Source organism: Coccinella septempunctata, chromosome 4 (genome assembly GCF_907165205.1).
Source record: "Coccinella septempunctata chromosome 4, icCocSept1.1, whole genome shotgun sequence".
Taxonomy (NCBI): Eukaryota; Metazoa; Arthropoda; class Insecta; order Coleoptera; family Coccinellidae; genus Coccinella; species Coccinella septempunctata.
In genome coordinates, this window is record NC_058192.1 from 30469538 (window position 1) to 30493218 (window position 23681).

The 23681-nt window shown below is 35.8% G+C and overlaps 1 protein-coding gene and 1 non-coding gene across 3 annotated transcripts in view; both read right to left on the bottom strand.

The window, feature by feature from the left end:
* Positions 1-23681, bottom strand: part of LOC123311127 (protein vestigial) — a 167884-nt gene that overhangs the window by 11183 nt on the left and 133020 nt on the right. The window contains exons 4-5 of one of the 2 annotated variants that reach the window (XR_006537424.1): positions 8513-8827; positions 3563-3691 (exon numbers count right to left, since the gene is read on the bottom strand). Coding sequence is in view for 1 of the 2 variants with exons in the window: in XM_044894915.1 (XP_044750850.1) it covers positions 8513-8827 (315 nt within the window). In the remaining variant the exon portion in view is untranslated. The remainder of the gene's footprint in view (positions 1-3562; positions 3692-8512; positions 8828-23681) is intronic. The other variant, XM_044894915.1, reaches the window with a different exon arrangement.
* Trnat-agu lies at positions 1266-1338 on the bottom strand. The gene has a single exon. It is a non-coding gene; the product is annotated as a tRNA-Thr (tRNA).

The following is a 23681-nucleotide window of genomic DNA, read 5'->3' on the forward strand; positions in this document are numbered from 1 at the left end:
AAAGTGCCTTTCCGTACAAAATTACGATATATAGGTTAATGTCATCATTGTTTACATTTTGGGAAGATGAAGTAATTCAAGGAAAGACATACGTTCAGCCACCGAACATCAGCCTTCAAAATTTCATAGCCTACTTGACGACGAATTTTTTTGAACGCACGTTATAAGTGCTTGAACGAAACGTGACCCGTAAGCGGGAAACTTTTTTCGCACGGTGTGATATCAGAACCGTACTGCACCATCTGTCAAGGCTCCGTGGGTACAATTATCCACAGATTAAAATTCTGTATCACCGGGAAGGAGGCCTGGAACTGGCTTAATAAGAAATTCATACATAGGTTCTTGATTGACATAGGGGTATAAAAATCATTTGGAACTAGTATTATGTGCACCATCAAAGAAACGTAGATTAAATACTTGGATGTGGTATATAGCAGCGTTAATACATAACACGTAGGTGGGAAAAAATTGGCATTTGCATCAATAGAATTTGTAAAAATGATTAGGGAAGAAAGAAACCGTATTATAGAGGAGGTAAAAATTAAATTATTTTCGAAAGAAATTTTTTGCTATTGATCAACAATTTTAATTGTTAAAAATGTTATGTATTCTTGTGATTTTGTAAACTTGGTTTTTAAATAAAATGTAAAAAAAATAAAAAATTATGGATTTTCACAAAGTATCGGCCACATCAACTTTTCACAATGGTCACCACAATCTTCTTCTTGTTCGAACCCTCCAACAATCGTCATAAAAATATTATGAAATAGAGTAACAATAATAGCAGTTTGTCAACATAAGGACTTTGAATAGCACGATACAACAATTTTTTTAAAGTGACCTGATGCAACTAATCAGATAGATTCGGAAGTGCCGAACCATTCATTGTCCAGCCATATACATATGTTTATGTTTTGTTTTTCTCATGCCGAAGTCACCTTCCATAGTTTCGTACTTGAAATTTTGTCCGGACTTCTACGGGTTGTAGCTCAGCAGCCATCTTGCATATTTTATATGGACAATAATTAGAGAAATGACTTATTCTGTTGACTTCTATATTCTGTAAAAAAAAGCCTCACCTTTGAAAACACCCTGTATGGTCTGAATTTGACTGTTATCATAATTAGCGTATGCAGAAGATATGCCGTCCCTTTTGCAAAAAGAAATGTAACGAATTGTATGACTTAGTTATGGCAACAAAGTATTATTTTTATAAAGAAGGTTTTAGCGGCATTCAGACAGGAATTGAATTCTGAAAAAAGTACCACCCAGAGCAGGATTCGAACCTACGACCCCCCGATTACTGGTCAGGTACTCTCCCAACTGAGCTACCCGGGCTTACGTGAGGATCCATCAGCATTGTCTGGAAACCACTATCCTCAGAATTCACGTGTTAGTATTATCACTTCCGAACTGCGGAGTTCGGAAACGATTGGAAATGTTACAGGTGGAGGGGATTAACATTCGCTTTCAATGATCTTCGGGATTCAACATATCCATTATTATTTTTATTTTTCGTGCAATTTGTTTCTACCTGCCTTGAAAAAAGGACGGTAATCAATTGAGAAAATAAGGTGAGATTATCATCATCCTTCCTGAAGAGAAGAGTTGATATTAGGTAGGAATTATTTGTGGAGTGAACATCCGGACTGGGCATGTCGTCCATTATATCGAGAAAGCGCAACCAAAACGAATCTTTGACCTGTAATTACAAAATCTAAGATGCAGTTATGACAGAAAGGCAAAACTCATTTTCCAATATTACATTTAATCGATGAAAACAGCGAATAGTAAAAATTAAATAAAAATCATTCTTCAGGTGTTTGGGAAATACGACAGAACCCTTGTGTTGGTATATAATCGAACATAGATAAAGGCTTTAAAAAAGCAGATAAAAATCCGACGTCCTGCGAGACATCGAGAGAAATAAAGTATCATAAATGAGAGCTCTTATTGCGTCGAGAATCAATTCCTTCCGCGTCGGAAGTCAATAAATTTGTTCTCCACCCTAAGAGTTCAAGAACGCATATCACATGATTCGCTCTTCTATTCACTTATTTATTTTTGTCACACATGGCTTGCTTGAGACAATTGAAAGAAAAAACATCCACTCACTCCTTTGAACAATATAGCTTACATGAATCTATAATGACCAACATTAAAATTTGATTTTTTTACACACGAATTGAAGTTAAGAAATATCATATCAACGCTTGGCCCTCATGAAAAAGTACTGAAAAAATAAAATCTCCTCAATATTCATCGTATTCGGAAAATTATTTTCGGAGATATACAGGGTTAGAACTGTTTAGAGGGGGACTACAGGAATATCGAAAACCGTTAGAAATCAAGGGGGGCTTGAATTACAAAAAAGTTGCATTATTTGGGATTGAGTGTGATGGTGTGAATATCTCCAATGGTTCCCGCGATATCTCTAAAAAACTAAAAATCGATGGATTACTTATTTTGGAGAGTGACTATGTTCATCAAGTGTCCATACATAATACTGATGGAATTCGCAACAGAATTATAGAAGGAATGAGATCCACAGCGGCTGTCCAAGGCATTTCTGAAAGAGGCTCTGCATTATTAACGATTGAAACCATTTCGAACATATTTGAAAATTAACTTTTTTATTATGAATTTTTCGCTTGTTTGATTTGTTGTATTTTGAATAAAAATTCTGGTATTTGGATGAAAAAAATTTTTTCTTGCATGATACATAATAACACAAACGAATAATGTTTTACGTTTGAAGAAACGACTAGTGAATCATTAGCCTACTATACATTATTTTACAAAGTTTTAACAAAAACTTAATTTTAGCTGTGACGATTCATATTTTTGTGAGGTGTGATACACTGTGGAATTAGTTATTTTTTTCTCTATCACCCCACGAGGAAAATCAATATGGCGTCCATAAGAAAAAAAAGTTAACTATCGCGCCCCTGAAACAATGAAAAGTAAAAATAATCTGATGACATCAGTAGAATCGCTATATTGTATAATGACTACAAACCTACTTTCGTGTAGTTATCTCGAAAACAAATGAGTTGTAAAGAAAAGGAGAAAAATCTTGATTTTCAGTTTTTTCGAGATATCTCGGGAACCATCAGAGATATTCTGGAACTGTGTACACCAACATACTCATCCTTAACGCAGCTTTTTTGTAATTTAAGCCACTTTGTATTTCTAACGGTTTTCGATATCCCTGTAGTCCCCCTCTAAATAGTTCTAACCCTGTATATATGAAGGGAAAATGATTTTCATTGAATTTGAACAGTTTCCTGTTTGCACCAACTAATTTGATACAGATTTTATATTAAGTCATATTCATTTCGGTGATTGATAGTTATGGTAACTGCTATAAAAACAGAAAAATAAGTAAGTCTTAACATTGAGCCTACCTCAAATAAGCCGGTGCAACAGGCATTACTTGAACATCAATAATTGAACTAGATTTTCACTAGAATGAGTCTTAACACTAGGTACACGTATTCCGTTATCACAATAGCTTCTTCAGGTGGGTGAGGGTGTTACTGATTAAATAAGTATTACTCACCTCTAGAAGCTATTGTGATAGCGAAACAATTGTAGTGGACAGTGGTAAAAACTCATCTTGGTGAAAACCATGTAATTCAGTTCCTTAGTTTAAATTAAAACCGCCTGTTTATCTCCAACGAAGTCAATTCTGGAAAAATAGTAAACGATGAAGGTATTCGTCGAAAAGAATGCACTGTTGAACTATATGAACCATTACCAGCTGAATACTAATATTGTACATAACGGGTCAACAATTGGGTTTTTATACAGTTATTGAATATCGGAAAAAGTGTGGGATTTTGTAGTTAAACTGATTAATTGTTTTTCCTGAACAAACATCTTATTTGATTCAAGGGAGACCGTACAGAAGGTTTTCCGGAATAAGATCACAAATTATATCAGGACCTTATACAAATAAAAAATGTTGTGTTTTTAAAAAAAACATTAGCAAAAGAGGTACAATTTAGCAATTGGTCAGAAATAGAATGGAGGGTAATGTCAATCTGGATTCACAGAAACTGTGAGGAAGTGAATTTTCACTAAATCTTAAAAGGCAATTCCTTTACTGCAATACTTCTAAATAGCCTTCAGGCTAAACTGTGACATTGTCATAGGAGGTGAAACAAGACCGGTGTTTAAACGATAGAAGGAGGCTTTTCCATACGCGGCTCTGCATACAGTTGTTTTATTATAATGCTAGTTTTTTTTTTGTTATTCTTCAATTATGAATAATTCAAGCGAATTCTTTAAGGGAAAATAGCAAACCTACCCTGGTAGCTACGAGACGAAGACAAGGTTCCTCGGTGTCTGGGGTGTTAGCGACAACCAGTGAAAGTCAAAATCAACGTATAAAAATTATATTTGTAGACTCGTACAAGGAAACACAAATGGCACTACTATAAAATTCGTACAGTGAAAGACTCGAGATCAGTGAATTTACAGGGCAACACCGGAGCCTATCTCAACGCGATACGGGGTTTACGGACGCGCTCGCCAGCCAGAACCCAAGACGGACAGGTATTGGACCTCAGCCATGTTAGGGGATGAAATACGACGGCACAAAATTACGACGGCTCACCCATAGGCGCGTTCTGCACTCCCCGGGTATCCACACCAGCAGAGTGCTTCCCTAACCATAGGGGTAAACACGGGAACGAACAGGATAACTCAAGGAAGGGTAGCCACCCCAAAGTGCCTTCTGTACCCCCCAGGTATCCACGCCAGCAGGGTACTTTATTGACAGTAGGGGTGGAACTCCCCTGTGGCATAGGAGGGGTGGAGATGGAGGCTAAAGTTCCAACAATATATATAAAAAACGGATTTTCATCTCACCTCTAGGTTTTAATGCACTCATAACGGAACAGTAGCGGAAAAAAAAACAAAATAAACTAATCAACTGTCTAAATTTTACCTCAGTAAAAAAAGTTCTCAATAGTGTCAATAGTGCAAGTAGTTAATACGGCGGGTGTGTAAAGACGATTAAAATGGAAGTGAGTGACCTGCGGGATCACTCACTTCTGATTTTATTCCCACAGGGGGGGTGCGGAAATCAGATGCGCCCTGGCTGCCGAAATTCGGTAAAATTTGCGTCGATGAAGACGTCTTAATTTTGACTTATCTGTGCTGGCGAACAAAAAACACGATTATCTTCCAATTCAGGATGTTTTATAAGGTGCGACACATCGTTTTTCAGAACTGAAAACGGAATAAAAACGGTGCGGAATGTTTACAGTTCCCAACGAATCGGAATCGTCGGAATCCTGAATTGGAAATTGAAAATATTTCTCTGAAAATTAATTCAAAAAATTGTATTACTAAAATGAAACAAAAATAACATTCTAAAATGAGGAGGTATTTTTGCCGGAAAACTACCCCTTCATTACCGGTGTTTAGAGGAAAGTGCTCCATAAACGAAAGAGAGTTCGAGAACGACAATCTCCAACTCTGTTGAACCCCAGCAAAAGAAAAAGGTTCCAATGATGATCCACACAGATCGATAATGTCGCACCCTGTCCGATATGATCCATATGTGGGACACTCAAAAAGTTATCAGCCAGCTGCAGAGAATTCAAATGATAACGACCTGGGGACTACCTCCACATACACTCCAAATTAGAAACGAAAACAACAGATTCACGGCACAAGAAAACTTATTAAGGAAAGAATTCTCTGGAAGGAAGTACATCCAAAAACTAAGGATGTGATTCTTACGACTACACAAGAACTCCTACTGAAGAATAACCAAAATAAATAACTTAAGACTTAAGAATTTGGTTGATAAAAATAAAATACTAGACTACCAAGAAACTAAACTCAACTGCAATCCATCTGACCATGGACCATCGTATAGTGTGGTGATTGGTTCCGTAAAAAATGAAATCTCAGAAAACGAAGGACCTAACTGCACACCTTAGTATTCAGTAGAACATCGCTACTGCTAACGCATCATTGCCAAAGCTACAAACAAGCCACTTTGATGGTTCAAATCATCTTGATTGTTTTCGTCTGGGTGGTTACTTAATGAAGGAATTTTTTATAAGCACACCTCTTATCCTGTATATACAAGTACTCAAAAATATACACGTGACCCCGTGCCCCACCCATAATATAATTCTGGGTGCGCCACTGGTCTACATTCATCCAAATTTGCTAGTCGAACAGACAAACTTTAGAAAAGTCTGTTTGTATAGAAATACTGCATTAAAATTGGTTAAACTAATATATAACACGTTCGCGACATCGTATACATACGAATGTTCATTTCAAACAAGAATATAACACATTTTTATGATGAACTAGTTTGTTTTCCAAGTTTATGACCATTTTCTCCCACCGGTGGGTCACGACCTCCATAAGTTTTGTTTCAGATAATTGATAATTGATTATACTTCTCTCTGTTGTTTTGGAAATAAAACCTTTTTTTCGGAATTATGTCCATATTTCTCATCCAAGTTTTCCATTTCCAAAACCACACTACACACATATTCATGAGCTTTACCTGGAGTCTTAGCTGAGCGATAACAAAAGTCAACCTAGAAAATGCAGAGGTATATTCGACCCTACAAAATGCACCCAGCGTGACCCATCGTGGGACATGCACGGCCACTAGCAATAACCAGTGCGACCCACGACGTCGTGGAATGTATTAATATCAACAGCAGAAAAGCAAATAGATTCAAGAGTTCTTAAATAATGCACCCTTTGAAATGGCCACAACCCCACCAACATTCAGAATGGCGAACAACCCCGATTCCACCCCAGACTGTGTTCTTTATCCATCCAACATCAAAAATGATATAAGTTCGATGGAAACTAACCCTGATCCCGGAACGGAGAACGCAGTTCAAATAATTCTTCAATTGCACAATTCCATCACAGAGATCGTGCCATAAGAGGAGGACTTTAAGAAATGCAACATAAATATCGCCAATAAAAAATTAAAACCCTATTTGAATAAAGTAGCTGGAGACCCAATTAAAAAAAAATTAGCCCCTTCAACTCTACCATATCAGCGCTATTAATAGAAAACAGCCCAATATTAAAAACAAAGTACTATGTCCACGAGTTAGCACCAAACATCATCAAAATAATGAAAAAGAAAGGAAAAATGCACAGAGACCACCTAGCCGAGAAAATAGAACAGAGCTGAACCATTACAAGAAACATGTACAATTATTCATTCGGCAATAAGAAGAACATAAATGGATAACCACCTGTAACCAAATTAATGAAAGCAAGGGCAAAAATTACTGGCAGCAATAAGAAAATTAAAGAACTACATAAAAAAAATCATTTTCTGGGCAACACATGAAAAAGATCAACAATATATACTCGAAGGATCAAAAAAGAGCGGAGATTTCTGCTGAGTATTTTGAACAAACTTTCAGAGAAAGTTATTCACAAATATACTATTAACAAAAATATAACAAAGTGAACACATGTTACGAAGAATACTTTCGAGGAAAACGACCTATATGCAACTTGGAACATAGATGCAAGGAATGGAAATAAACATTTGTCAAATCAACGGGTCAAAAAGGGAATTCGATATCACTACCCCTCTAGCCGCTAACCAAATATCCTATTACCTATTATCTCTATTCGGTAGCGGTTAGAGGGGTAGTGATATCGAATTCATTTTTTGACCCGTCCAAGCGTTTTTTCTCCGGATATGCGTCAGTCGAACTGCATAAGATGCAGCGCGCCAAAGTAAGCTGGTCACAGTCCTTGACTTTGGAAGCCTGACTAACGCAGAATCCATCACTATAAACGTCACTGACGTCCATTTTTAGGTTCAGTTGGATTAAAATAGTCTTTTTTCAAAATTTAAAGTGAAGATCGGTCACTTCAATTTTCAGATTTTTCCGACCACTTCAAACGCCTGACTGACGATGTTTCCATCATCGGGAACTTGACTGAAGCCCATTTTCACTCATGCTCATGAATAATTTACATTATTACAAAGTTTCACGTGGAGATCAATAACTTTTTTTTGAGATTTTTCCTCCGAGTCCTCTAGCGTTATAGAACTTGCTTATTTATTTCGTTCAATAAAATATTCAGTTTAAATAGAGTGTCTCTGTATTTTGTGGTTTCTTCGCCCTCCTTTCTTCACCTCATAGAGGAAACAGATGTCAATGTAGGAAACAGTTTGTTTGAAATTAAATCTGAGTTTAAGAAAGCCAAATTCATCAGCGTTTGGTGAATTTGGACCCCTTTCGGATTGGTTCTGACAACAATTTTCTCCTGAAATCTCAACAAATTTATATAAAACTCCACCAAATTATACGCCTGAACCTTTCTCATAATTGATTCTGTTCATTTTTGAGTTTAGCCCGAAATGACAGACAGACGCGGCGGAAATTCATTTTATAATAATAATAATATGTATATGGAAAGATTGATTATCAAAATAACCCAATGACGAATCAGTTTTCAAGTTCAAATATCGAAAGGATGAAGTTCTCACCTGACATGGTAGGATAAGAAGAATAAGGTGAGTCTATCGATGGATGTTGCCAATCCATCGCTTTACAAGGGGCGTGAGATCCCATATGTAACCTAGACCCTGGCAACAATAGTCCACCGTACTGAGCGGCCATATTGTGGTGATGATAATCGTGAACTGCCCGATGATGCTGACTGTATTGATACCAGGCATCCTGGTGGTAGTGTTCTGGGTACAGATCGGTGGTATTACTGTGATGACTGCTGCTACTAGCACCGCTGTAATGCTGACTATTCCAGAAAGAAGGGGGAAAATTTCGAGCTGTCATCGGCGAATCTGAAAGAACAATCAGGCGATAATCGAAAATTATAAATAAAAAGCAAGACAGAGGATTAATTCCATCGTATGATAGTCTCATGAAGACTATGCTCACATTAAATTTTTTCCTACGGAGATTAATACGTTTGAATGAATTTTCGAATCTCATTTGCACAAATCCGATGTTTCACTACTAATCTATCTAGGTATACAATACGGTAAGTGGGTTTTCAGTGAGGTCTTCAGCTATCTTTTAAATTCGGCGATCATGGTGGCCCTACTCAACGAAGCAGTAATCTTGTTGTAAACGAGGGGACCAAAAATATAGATATGCAACCTCTGGCCTATGATTCACAATGATGTAGTAACATACATGTCATCTCTCATCTCTCATTAATGGCTATTCAATGCAATCAATCAGCTGCTGAAAAGTTGATCAGATTGAAGATTGGCATAGGTCTGTGGCTGCACAATGCGGTATCCTCTTCGAGTTTCTGATTTCACAAAACTGTTTCAGATGTTTGAACAAAAGTACCATGGAAAAATCAAGTATTACTCGTTTGAAGGTTCCAAACAGTGATGATTCACTACTTATCCCCAATCAATTTATTCAATCAATGTTAATTACCCTGAACTCATATTCAGTAGGAGCAGGTCTATGGCAATGGACAATTCATGGCATAAAAATCATGAATTTGGGTGTTTTCAACATTCATATAAATTTTATCAATACAATTTAATGCTTTTCTGTAAAGGTGTTTCAATTCAAAATTAAGTTGAAGCTGGAAGGAAGGAAATGAAGGAGGTTTTGATAGGAAAGTCGTATTCACCAATTTCATTCAACATCCTTGTTTCTATATGGAAGGAGATAGCAGAATCCTTGTGGGAAATATCAATTAACGCCTGATTCGAAGGCAGAAAATGGAGGTCAAGTATGGAGTGAACCCAAATATTACTGATGGCAGTACTCCGTAAGCGACTGGTGAGAATAAGCTTATTTGATCCCCAACATTTTGCACATTCACTCCTACCAAGATAAAGCTTCGGCAGCAAAATCCTACATGATTTTTTTTTTAGATGTCAAAGAATAATTCATTTTTAACCTTGAGTTATATCTTAAATCTTAAGAGTAAATTGTATTATTAAATTATTTCTGAAGTTGATTTTGAACTATGTACTCAGTATATTGAAAAAAAAAACAGTTCTTCCTCCTTCCCAAACTATACAAACAAAACAAGTCATCCACATATTATCTTCTGTACAGTTTCGTGTATTTTCCAAAAAATTAATGCATGTTCCCCTTTCTTATAAATTCAATTACTACTCATATTATTTTTTTGTTTTATTGGTTGAAAAGACTACCACTAAAAATATCTGCCTGAGAAGAAAACAAACCTGACAATAATAGGAGAAAGTTTGGTCTCAAAGGGGTACCATGATTTTGTTTATAAAAAATGGTAATTTAAAAAATTAATTTCACAATTTCTATTAATCCTTCTTTTGTTAACACGATAATTTTCTTGTATTTCGATCCAATTATCGTTTTTACATATAGTCCGTTCAATAAAATGATTGACATCTCCGGCGGCTATGGAAAATCGAATTTAAGTTGGTAATAGCCATAGACATATAGACATGGACTGTGCCTTCCCTTTCTATCTATGTATGAAATACGGTCAAAAAAAGTGACAGAGAGAAACGCACGTCGGGAATGCAGTTGTCTCTTTCTAGAATATTGATTGGTCCACACTCACCTCTATGTGAACAAAAAAGAGACAAATGAATGCCCGACCATAATTTCTCTCTTTCTATAAAAAAGCCAATTTCATGCTGACATTGCTCAGTCCATGTCTCTATGTCTATGGTAATAGCCCATAAGTTAAGATTTTGTGTTGCGGGATTAAGGTTGGTATTGTGAATGTACAGTGACCCATCATATGTGAATCTATGTACTGAGTCAATGACCGTCGAAAATTTGAATTGTGTACTGCTGTTTATGTCCTTAATTTATTCGTACGAATTGTAAACATTTTTGTAACAATTCTGAATACTAATTAATATGCTCTGAAGTTGAATATTTCTTATTTTCAAATGCTTTTTTTAGATTAGATTTAAATATTCCAGCTCTGTGAATAAACTACAGAAATTGTTGAAGCTCTTTTATGACCAGATTTTAAGCTACGTCTGGACTTTCAAGACCTACTGGGATGTCAATCATTCTTGAATAGACTATATAGTTCATTCAAGAATGATTGACATCCCAGTAGGTCTTGAAAATCCAGACTCAGCTTAATATCTGAAAACAAAATATCTTCAACAATTTCTGTAGTTTCACTCACAGAACAGGAATATGCAACTATAACCTAGACAAGTATCTGAAAAAATAAATATTTAAATTCAGAGCATATTGATCGGCATTCAAAATTGAAACACTTCCAATTTGTACGATTAAATTGAGAACCTAAATAGCAGTACAAAATACAAATTATTGTCGGTTAGTGCATAGATTCACACATAAAAGGACTACAGATCACAGTTTATTCACAATACCAACCTGAATTCCGCAAAACAAAATCTCAACTTTTGAGATATTACCAACTTAAATTCGATTTTCCATAGCCAGCTGAGATGTCAATCATTCTTGAATGGGCTATACATACTTCGGCTAATTCGAATGAATATGTGAATACTGAAATAAAGTCCTAACTCACCAAAACATAATCTTCAGGTATGATTTTTTTGCTAATAAATTCTACAAATTGCAAAGAGCCTGATACATAGAACTCATTGTAGAATGGAAAAACGTCAACTCAAATTAAGAAAAAATATCATATCCTCCTCAAACTGCTGTTACTAAAGAGCACTTCGAAATCTCATCAAATCAATCAATTTCTTCACGCTGTTCATCACTTCCTGTAGTCTAGCACACAGTTTTCTACCAAGGACTGTTTGGTGAGTTATGCACTGAGAAGTTATACTCGCATTCTTATCCCGGATATACTTTACTTTCTTTTGCTTCGCCAATCATGACTAGGACACAGACGTCGTTCGAAATTGACATCATTACATAAACTTCTTGAATTTGCATTCTTCGAAGCTCTTCTCCATAAAAACATAGGTAAAATGGAGACACTTATATATACAGTGTGAGTCTTTGGTGTGACATTTATTTCAATAAAATATTCCTGGCGTCACAAATTTTCCGTTACCATTTTATACAATTCGTTTTGGTTGAAATACAGCCTGTTGAAAATCCTCAATAAAGTGCAATTTTCAGTTAAATCTCATTAAATATTTTTCCAAAAACAAAATTTCACCAACATCTTCCAGTTTCTTCATTATGACCTCCACATACCATAAACATACCAGAAATTCAAAGAATCTCACTCTCAAAGGTAAGTTGCTCACTAATGAATATTGGTGCATAACACCTGTTTTTGAAACCGGTATCCGTAATTCTGTAAAAAACTATAGTCCTATCAGTAAGTTGTGTGTCTTCGAGTAGGTGTTCGAATCATAAGTATATTGCTCCATCATAATATGCAGTCTCGAATAAAACTTGAGCTGCATGGATGACTTCATTGAAGGAAGATATTCAAAAATATCAAGAACAGGGAATTCAGGTAAATACTATATTCAAGAGTTTTAGAAAGGCCTTTGCCCGATTTGAGGGTTTTCATACCCTTCTCAGCGAGCTTAATGTAGGTGTTTAGAGCACATTGTTGAGGTCGTTCGGATCCTACCTGACAGATAGGTGAGTACGTCATTTTTTCAAACATCTGGAGTCCCTCAAGGTTCCTAATCGAGTTCACATTTGTTTATCATTTATATAAACAGTATAAACAAGAATAAGGATAATTTCAGATGCATACCACCCGCCGATATGAATATCAACAAGTGTTACGATCTGAATTGAACTAGACAATTTGCCATCGTCAAGGCCCCAAATGGAGTACGCCCCATCGAAGAAAAGCAGATGCTGACTATGGTTTCGATCTCATTTGACCTCATCAGAGCAACATAGCATTTTTCTCCGATGGAGAACGTTTGGAATTCATGGAACCTTATTCAATATTGGCACGCGCTACTGGGTACTATACATTTACCCATGTAATGTTTAGTTGAAAAGCATTCCTTTTCTACTTCCAATTCTTCATCTCAGGAAATTATTTTCTAATATACAGGGTGTTCCTAAAAAAAATTATTCAACAAATGAGTGATTTTTCAAATGGAACACCTCTTATATTTTTGCATATTTTCAATGCTCTTCAATACCTCTACCATGATGCAAATTATTAGAGATATTTTTCCAACGGTACGGATCTTATTCAGAAAAAACTGCAAAATTTCGACGAAACAGTAGTTCGGTAAAAGCCCTTTACCGATTTCCAGAAGCGATAGAACCATGAATTTGATCAGGATTTCTTTCAACTTAAGAATTTGCCTAGTCATCGTTCCTAAATGATCAACCTCTCTTATACAGGGTGTCCGTTATCAATGTCCAAATATGAAGAATTTCAAATTTTTTTTTCCCGATTTCTTCAAATGTAACACTGTGTATTTTTTTCCATGATGATGTACACAGTTCAAAACCTCAAATTTTTTCAGGATTAACCTTAGGATTATTTTCACTCCTGAGTCCAGCAGACAAGAAAAATGACATTTCAGCCAAAAATTTCAGGAATAATGAACATTATTAACTAATGGATATTTTAAATGAGTCACACAATGAAACCAAACTGAATGACCAATTTTTTGGAAAACTTTAAAACCCTTCCAAAATCATAATCCTTAAAATTCAACATGAAAATGATAATGTTTGTCCGAATAAGTAACACATACATAAGGTCCTTTCGTTTGCATAAAAAGTGTAGCACTTTTCTACACTCGATTTAGTATTCGTTTGCTGATTGAATTTATACCAGTCTAGAGGAGATGTTGTTTATCTACATCTCCTTTTGGCTATGTGTAGATAAACTACACTTCCTCTACACTGGTGTGAATCAAATCGAGTGTAGAAAAGTGCTACACTTTTTATGCAAACGAAAGGACCTATAGTTTACATGGGTATTATTGGTGACTTGTGTATTCTAACGATTACAGAGTTTTATCGGCATCCAAAAAAAATATTATTCATGAAATGTATTAACACAAGTTTTCTTCGTCTTTTTCAATGCCCGTTTGTTTTTATATCCAATATTTAAATACAATTTTCCGTTCTGATTTGATTTTTCGTGTCTGCTGGACACAGGAGTGGAAATAATCCTAAAGTTACTTCTGACAAAATGTAAGGTTTTAAACTGTGTTGAATAAAATACTGGGTGTTACATTTGAAAAAATCGAGAAAATGCAATTTGAAATTCTTCATATTTGAACATTGATAACGGACACCCTGTAGAAAAAAGGTTGATCATTTAGGAACGATGACTACGCAAATTCTTAAGTTAAAAGAAATCATTATCAAATTCATGTTTTTATCGCTTCTGGAAATCGGTAAAGGGCTTTTACCGAACTACTGTTTCGTCGTAATTTTGCATTTTTTTCTGAATAGGATCCGTAGCGTTGAAAAAATATCCCTAATATTTTGCATCATGGTAGAGATATTGAATAGCATTGAAAATATGCAAAACTATAAGGGCTGTTCCATTCAGAAAATCGTTCATTTGTTTAATAATTTTATGTGGGACCACCCTGTATTTTATAAAATAATTTTTAATAATAATTTTTGAGAATACTTCTCAACTAAATTCCTAAAACGTCTGGTTTGGCAGCTATGGAAGCCTAACACACTATTTCAGGACCCTGTATATGCCCAAGTTTAAGACTCACCCTGCATATTTATCTTCACTGCAGAGGGCTGGATTCGCCACGAAACTAACCACTGATAATTCACTCGACAGGCGGCAAAGGAGAATCCCCTTTTATCTATTCTACCGTTCCGTAGATCTCGAGTCCCGATAATTCACCGTCTAGTTGGACTCTTCGATTTAAATTCCGGCCTGTCCATTGGAAAGTGATAGCGTTGAAATGAGATAATAATATCGGTTCCTTTTTTCTGCCAATTCAACGGTTTTATTGTCATTGTCAAAATAATGAGATACTGACCAGGCAGTGTCCCAATACTCGAATCGGCAAATCTTGTTTTGAAGCAGTTTATCTCAGCTCGATCGACTACTATTGTTTCTGGCTGAAATTTTTTGCCCTGCCAAACATCTCATTCGTACTGGAACTTAATCTAGTGGTTCGCTCTTGTCGTATCGCACCTAGTGTAGAATTGTTTAAGATGATTTTTTTTCTGAGCAATTCAAAAAATACTAACGTTAAGAGTGAATACGTAAACTATGAATAACAAATGAACCAGAAAACCAGGAGATAAAATGAAGCAATAAAAATGTCAAGGTTACAATAGATCTTTATTGATTGTGAAAACGTAATGGTTGGGGAGCCGAAAAGGGAAATTAGGGATTTACTCGAGCGTGTCAGATTAATATAAGGGGAGACACCTTCGACCCTGTAGAGTACCTCTACCAAAAATCAGACCTGTATATAGGGAGAATTGTCTAGGACAGCCTGTCAGAATAGTAAAAAAAAAACGATCATTGAACATACTCGAGCGTGTTAGATTAGGATATATGTGGTTTATTACAAAATTGCAAAAAAAAAGTCACGTGTACATTCTCGAGCGACGTGGCGTTTTTTCTTATTTTGAAGCTAATGATTTAAGAATAACGGAAAAAATATAATCTGACACTTTCAGCAAGCCGAAACAATAAAAATTTGCCATAAAGGTCACAAAAATCAGTTTTTTTGAATTATCTCCTCCCCTAGGCTTCAAATCTTTTTCGCATTCATTATCATTATTAAAGTTGTAGAGCATAACATTTTCTATAAATTTTGTCCTAAGCAATTTTTTCTATGTTCAAACGTTTTTGAGATATATTGCGATTAATGCGAGGTGTTTAGAGCGATACATGCTGAAGCGAAAATTCACTCGTTGGAGAATAGTACATTCTAAGGTTTAGTCAGAGAAAACACTTAAATTTTCGTGACTAATTTAGAAATTGTCATCACAGAAATACCTTTTCATTTTTTCAATTGGATGAATGTAGATTAGACTGGGATTCTAAATTGACCTTGCCCTTACGCATGTGTGGCTAAGTTCCTAGCACTTATCGCCCTCTAACTCGAGAGTAAGTAAAATTGTTTCAGACGAAAGTTGTGTAGAATTTTATTATCTACAATTCTCATAATGAATACAAAAACGATTAGAGGTACAGGCAGGGGAATATTCGAAAAAAAAGCATTTTTATCATCTTCGAAGTGTCAGATTAAGAAAATTCTCCCTGATTAGTATCAGATTAATGGATCAACACGTCTACAACACCGGGATCAACCATCTGTATGAAAATCTGACACGATCGAGTATGTACGATTTTTTTTACATTTTCAAAGGACCGCTGTGACCTTCCGTCACGTCCAAATTGTCAGTCCCTTTAAAAGTAGCTTCCTCTGAAACCAATTAACATATCTTCCAAAAATCTGATACGCTGGTAAAATTATTTTTTTACCATTTTCAACTCTTCTGTACGGCCAGTCCCACCGCGCAAACTGTCAGATAAGCATTCATTAAAATTTACCATTAAAGTGGTAACGTTTCGGAGTCTATATCAGACTCCTTCATCAGACTTTCGAAAATAGATTTTTCGTCTGATGATGGAGTCTGATATAGACTCCGAAACGTTACCACTTAACATTATAATTTCGACGTTATTTATTTTCAGTTCATTGTCAGGCAACAATTTTTTCTAGTTAATTTGCTTCTGACAAATTAGTGCAAGAATTTACGCAGGAGCAAATCGTCGATTGCATTTTTAATTGATTTTGTTTCAGAGATTGGGAGTGAAAACCCTAAAAAGTTTATTAAGAAATGCAGAATCCTCCCAGAATAAATTTCAATCGATAACATTGAGAAACTTTCATTTGAAACATTTTCTGGTCCGGGCTCTCCCCAAGTAGGTTATTCCAGTTTCAGTGCATCTTTTAAAATGATGCAGCCTGTATATTAGGTATGTATATACACTGGCTATGTCTGAAGTGTTAATTTTTCTGGTCTTTTTCTTGGTTTCATCATTTTGAGTAATAATAATAATTATAACCGTTCAGAGACTCTTTTCTATGTTAATTTCATAATATGGGAAAAAATGAACTTTGGTAGGCTTTTGAACGGCTTATACCGTTACCAAATTATATTTGGTGGAAAATGATCTCATTGACGAAGAACCTTATCTTCCGAAGATAAAACCTAGACAGTTGTATTTTCATGGTAGGTTTGTCATGGCCCAAACGGGCAAAATCTACTCAATGGATATCGAACATTTTCTCTTCATTATACTCTCCCAAAAGTATTGGAATAACAAAGACTCGTGCGTAATTTTGCGGAATATCTTTGATCGAGTTCGGTATTTGAATGCATGACCAACCTTGTTATGAATTTGAACAAGAAGGCAAAAGTTATATGAAAAAAATCATATTTTTCTCTGTAGCGTAGAAAATATTCGAAATTCTTATTCCTGCCAAGAGTAGTTTTTCCGCAGCAATTCAATATTTTAATATATTCGAATACTCATGGGCGCCCGCAGACATTCAATATTTTAATATATTCGAATACTCATGGGTGCCCGCAGACATTTTTCTCAGGGCGGGCAAAATATCATCTACGGTTAGTTTTATTGAAAGAAAAATTACTCTAACGGTGACTATCGAAAAATTTCCAAAAAGATGGAATCAATTAAATGATCGTCAAGACCGAACGGCTGCATCGAGCTCCATAAAATCCTTAATGTTATAAATATGGCCGACCTTAGATGCGGAAGATTCAATATCTAGTAATTTTGAATTCTTGACAAAATATTGAATAAGGACAGCATTTCTTGTTCTTTTGGGAATCTCGTTTCAAGGGCTGAAATCAGGTGATCTAAATATTGGATGAATATAGATTTTTTGCAGTAATCTTCAGCTGAAGATGCTTCATAATTAGATATGAGGTTTGTTCGTAGAGTGGTTCACAACGGTTGTGAACTGTACAGAGCAAGCGCAAATGGATTTTCGTCCCTCTAAAATGGAATTGCGCTTGCTCTACAGTTTACAACCGTTAGGAACCACTCTACGAACAAGCATATGTACATTTGTCTACCGCAAATTTTTTCCAATCTCTATATTGAGACTCTGATCAATAGATGATGCTTTGGAAAAAATTTCTGTTGAGCATGCATGATCGGAACGATATTTTCCACATATATCTATAATTAAATTTATGTGACGTTGAACATCTACCTACAAAATTGATAAAAACACCTTGTAGTGTATTTGCTATTGGTTCCAATATATTTGAATATTTACTTGCTACCGTTAAACAAACCACAAAAGTGAAAGAATTCATTGCAGCCCATAACTGAGCAGCTCTTTTTGTTGTTGAAGAATTCATTGAAATTTCTTTTTTAATATAGTTTCAAAGTTTTCAGCGAAAACTCGCAAAGATTTATATCTATCTCATCAATGAGTTTCACAAAACAAAGGTTAATATTGAAGTTGTTGTGCCGAAAAACAATAAGGCCATCAGAATCTTAGGGGGGCCATGCCCCCGCCCCCTCCCCTGCGGGCGCCCATGCGAATACTTGAAGTATATTATTCGTTTGCATCTTTCAAAAGTTAATTCATCATACATTTACCTATCTAACAATTTCTATCAAAACATGAAATCTTTTGCAGTTAAAAATGAAAAAGAGATACCCCTTTAACGGCTTTACCTGAGAAACGCATTCAGTGACAAATATTTCGTTAGCTCATTAAACCGAACTGTCGAACGATTACGTCAGCTGTAATACCAGGCCATCCATAACCTCGGATAGCTGCTTTTTAGTGTGGGAATCAGGAGCTTTGCCGGCAAAGTCAAAAGAATAATCGACAATATAAAACTTAGGTTAACATTCAGAAATAAAAAAATAATCAGTCACCATTTGGTATAAATCACGTGGTAGAAGAGGCGACACCCAGACATTCTAGCTCGTTTCTTGGACCGGTCATCGGACAGTCGATCCCCTTTTAGGAGTAGCACGTTTTAGTGTACCGCTCCGCGGTTGTCGGCAAGTTTATGCAGTAGAAAGAGGCGCACCAATTGGGCAATAATTCTATCCCGTTGAAGAATATATCAAAGGATAAATTCCACAACTGATCCATTCATTCGCAATTATTGAATTCAAGATATCGACCTATTGGTTTGAAATGTTCATGAGTAGAAAAAAAATTTAATATGAAAAAATGAATCTTTAACGAGATTTGGCGATTTACCAGACACAAGAAAAAAATGATTATTGCTCACATCACTATATGAATATTGATTTCTTAGAATGGAAATTGTTGAAATTTTAATCACGCAAAGAAAAAATGGAGATGCCGAAAGACTTTAATTGAATACATAGTAGTAATATGTATTCAATTCCACTTGGAATCGAATATTTACTGAATCTACAAGATACTACAAAGAAGCTACAGGTAAACGGAAATTTTGTACTGTGAAACTGTAGGTAAGTATTTATTTCAGAAAGATTGTGAGAATCCAGCGATAGATAAAATGCCACTCTTGCCATAAAAAATAGAAATCTAGTCGAAGCAAATGCCTTCAATCTGAAAATTTAATTTCAAGAGTTTGGCCCAAATGTCTGTAATGCTCGATGGTTAAGAATTTATTGGCATCTTGAACTTTTTTCCCAATATTCAAAAATATACCGATTCAATGGAATTGAAATTCCGTACCTAGCTAGTTGTGAAATAACGATTCAGAGAAAATTGCGAATTTTTATGGTGATCGTATTGCTAGTAAATTTAAAAAAAATCGTATCTCACTATCTATCAGACTGCGTGAAAATTTTGCTACTTCATTCCCCATTGTGTTCATATTCTGTCCCCAAACTGCTATCAAATTTCGTCCACATGTTTTATAAAGGTGTCCGTTGAACTTTCTTCAGTATAACTGGTAGACCAGGCCATTACCTCTCAGAATTTTACAGATTCAAATATCTTTTCCGTTGAAGATTAATGACGAGGGATGCTTTCAAATGTACATAGCAGTTTGTCAAAAATTGATAAATTTTTACGAGAAATGGAGTGATTTGAAAACCATTATTCTCAATCATTTTTGAATCTGGCCGAAATTCTTACTTTCTTTGTGATACATTTCCATCTCAATCTTTTTAAGCTTTTTCGAAGTTCACGTTGAATCGCTCACTAACGTGACCGATGCCGTCGTGAAGAGAATAGGCGAGTCGAAACGCGTGAATGATTTTTCAGGGCATCTAGGAGTCGTTACATCCGACGCTTCGCTTGAATGAGCGGAATCAGAGGAAGCGGAGATTCAAAATGTCATTTTAGATTTTCTTCTCAAGAGGAACACCCTATGGATATTCAGCTCGATATTTAGTGTTCCATTTTGGTCTACCCAACAAAGATAATAACAAATGTCCACAAAATAAAAGGAACCATGAATCAACGCTGCGTTGCAACAAAATTAGCCACACAGAAAACAGGGACGCTTACTACATAGCGCAAAGGGGCTCAACAGAGCGACTTTTTCTTCTTAGACGAACAAGAAAACGAGCCATGAAAAGAAAGAAGAAAGAACAGGATTAACAAACAAAGGCAACAGAGATGCTTGAAATCTGCGAGTGATCTGGCATTTCGTCCACATTTATATTGTTAAAAGATGACAGAAATGTCAGATTATTTCGGTCTTTAATAAACCAAGACGATCAATAGTTATTTTTGTATCTAGTGCTCGAAATGCTACTTTGGTGATCGAGAACTGATATAGTCGAGATCACCAAAGTATTTCGCGCATGAGATGCAAACAAAATTTTTTCTACAAACGTCAAAAATATTATTCTAAAATGAGTAACATGCTTAAGCTTAATATGAAAAATAGTATTGAACTGGCTTAAACTGTTTTTCCAAATCAAGTAATCACTGTAACTTATGAAAATAAAATGGCATTTGTTGACAATTATTTCAAAGTGACAATTCTTGATAATTATTTTGGAGTGACTTTTTATTCGCGTCAATTTCGTGCGTGATATTTATAACTGCAAAAGAATGGAAATTTCGAGCGACGATGAAGTAAGCAGTACCCCACCTAACTTGACACATGCGGCCAATTCAGTAATTTCAAATCTTTTACCGCAGAAATCGAGGCGCCAGTATGAAAACGCATATCAGCAATTTAAAGAATGGTGTGAAGCAAATAAAGTCAGAAAAATATCCGCAAATGTGCTGATGGCATATTTTGCAGAGAAGTCTAGGAAGCAGAAGTCTTCCACGTTATGGGCAATATATTTTATGTTGAAAGCAACACTCAATGTTAAAGAAAACGTCGATTTTAAGAAATTCAACAAGTTGGTTCCATATTTGAAAAAATTTTCAGTTGGAAACCATCCTCAGAAATCTAAGGTATTGACTAGAGAAGTTGAACAATTCATAAGAGAGGCAGATGATGAAACCTATTTGTTGGTTTAGGTAGATTTTTGATAATTGTTTTATGTGTCTTTTTAAATCACTGATTTCCTTTTAGGTTGTTTTTAATACTGGGTATTTCGGGTGCTTGCCGCCGTGGGGAACTAACGAAAATGACGGTCGATGACATAGAAGATAAAAATTCCATTTTGATTGTTAAAGTACCCGATTCAAAAACGAATATACAACGAATTTTACAGTTTCAAATTCAGATTATATTGACATTTAACGACAATATGCGGCTCTTCGTCCAAGTTAGGCTACCAGTCGCCGATTGTTTTTGAAGTATCAAAATAAAAGATATTTTATCCAAGTTGTTGGAATAAATATTATTGGAAAGATGCCTAGCTTAATAGCAAAACACCTAAAATTACCAAATCCTGATGCTCACACGGGCCATTGTTTTCGGATAACATCAGCCACACTCCTTGCTAATACGGGGGCCGATATATGTGTTTTGAAGCGACATGGAGGATGAAAATCTTCGACTATGTGGCCGAAAGATACGTGGAAGATTCTATCAACAATAAAATTCAAATATGACATAAAATTTTAGACGGTGAAATTTCAGGATCAAGTCTGAAGGTTGTCACCTCTACGGCAGTTGCTTGCAAATCAAAAATGGATAATGGATAGTCTTCCAACTCCCAAAACTACGATATCATGAGCTGAATCTGAGTTAGCTGGTTTAGGAATAAATATTGGTTCGTGCACTGGCTGCACTATTAATGTTGACATTGTAAATAATAAATAAAATTAGGTAGTGTTAAATTTTCTCACTATTTGAAAGCCTTAATTCTTGTCATACATTAATAAATAAATGATTTCTTGGATTTTTGCTTGATTGAGGAACATAAAGGCTAAGATATAAAAATCTCATATAGTTTACATGCAGTGTGCGAAGTAAGTATTTCGCACACTACTTCGCGCACGTTGTCATGGTAACGAAGGAAAATGAAAAAAAGGGTCACTTCGCATATTGTTGTCAATGCGCGAACCTTGTCATTTTTTGACGTTTGTAGAAAAAATATTAAATTATTCGTTCTCACCGATATCTAAAAGGCGATCATTATTTCATGAAATAACACTGGATATCCAGGAACAGATCTTCCAGAATTCATCCTGCAGGATGATACCTCGTTTACCGAGCCGAATTGGAAAAATTGTAGATGAAACAGTGGAAAAGTTGAGGAGAGGATTCTCAATAATCTGTTGGGTTAGTCGCATGCGACTCTGAAGATTGACCAATGATCTAAGTATATTGTTAGAAATGAAACTCAAGAATTCCAAACTTAATTATTTATTTTCGTAAACACAAGAAATATCGAGCGGCTGGTACATCCGAGCACGAAGGGATCTTCAAATCGAATTGCCTGAGTACCACAGCTTCAAATCTCGGCTGTCGTTTATGTTTACTCAGCGCTTATCCCCTTTGACCGGCAGCGGCTCACCATATTCGTGTATTCGATTTCTTACACGGCCTTCCTGACAACTGCGACGCTCTCGACGCATTTTTCTCCAGAAGACTTATCTGTGAAATAGAAATATTATTTTTTCTTTCACCTGGCTCAACCACTCACGGGACTGAGACCCAGAGACATAATTCAGTGATAATCTCGATCATCACTCTGCTCTTATAAAATTATAAACGTAATGACCTCAGCTATCAATCAGCTGTACCACTTGCTGGTAAGAGTCTCATATAATCAGAATTATATCTGTAATGACCTCAGCCATTACCCTGCTCTATCACTTACGTTACAGAGACAGACAAATATCGAAATTACACCTGTAAAGACATCAGTAATCTCTCAGCTCTACCACTATGGGCACCGAAACTGGCAAAAATCAAAATTATACCTGTAATGACCTCGGCCATCACCCAGCTCTACCACTAACGGGACAGAGACTAACAAAAATCAAAATTATACCTGTAATGACCTCGGCCATCACTCAGCTCTACCACTAAGGGTACAGAGACTGACAAAAATCAAAATTATACCTGTAATGACCTCGGCCATCACCCAGCTCTACCACTAAGGGTACAGAGACTGACAAAAATCAAAATTGTACCTGTAATGACCTCAGCCATCACTCAGCTCTACCACTAAGGGTACAGAGACTGACAAAAATCAAAATTGTACTAATTGTAGCTGTAATGACCTCGGCCATTACCCAGCTCTACCACTAACGGGACAGAGACTGACAATGCAATAACAGCATTGTTGTTTCCACACTATAACCTTCTCTTTCCACAGAATCACTTTCTGCCTTCAGAAAATCCAATACTTCATTCATGTCAACATTCAAA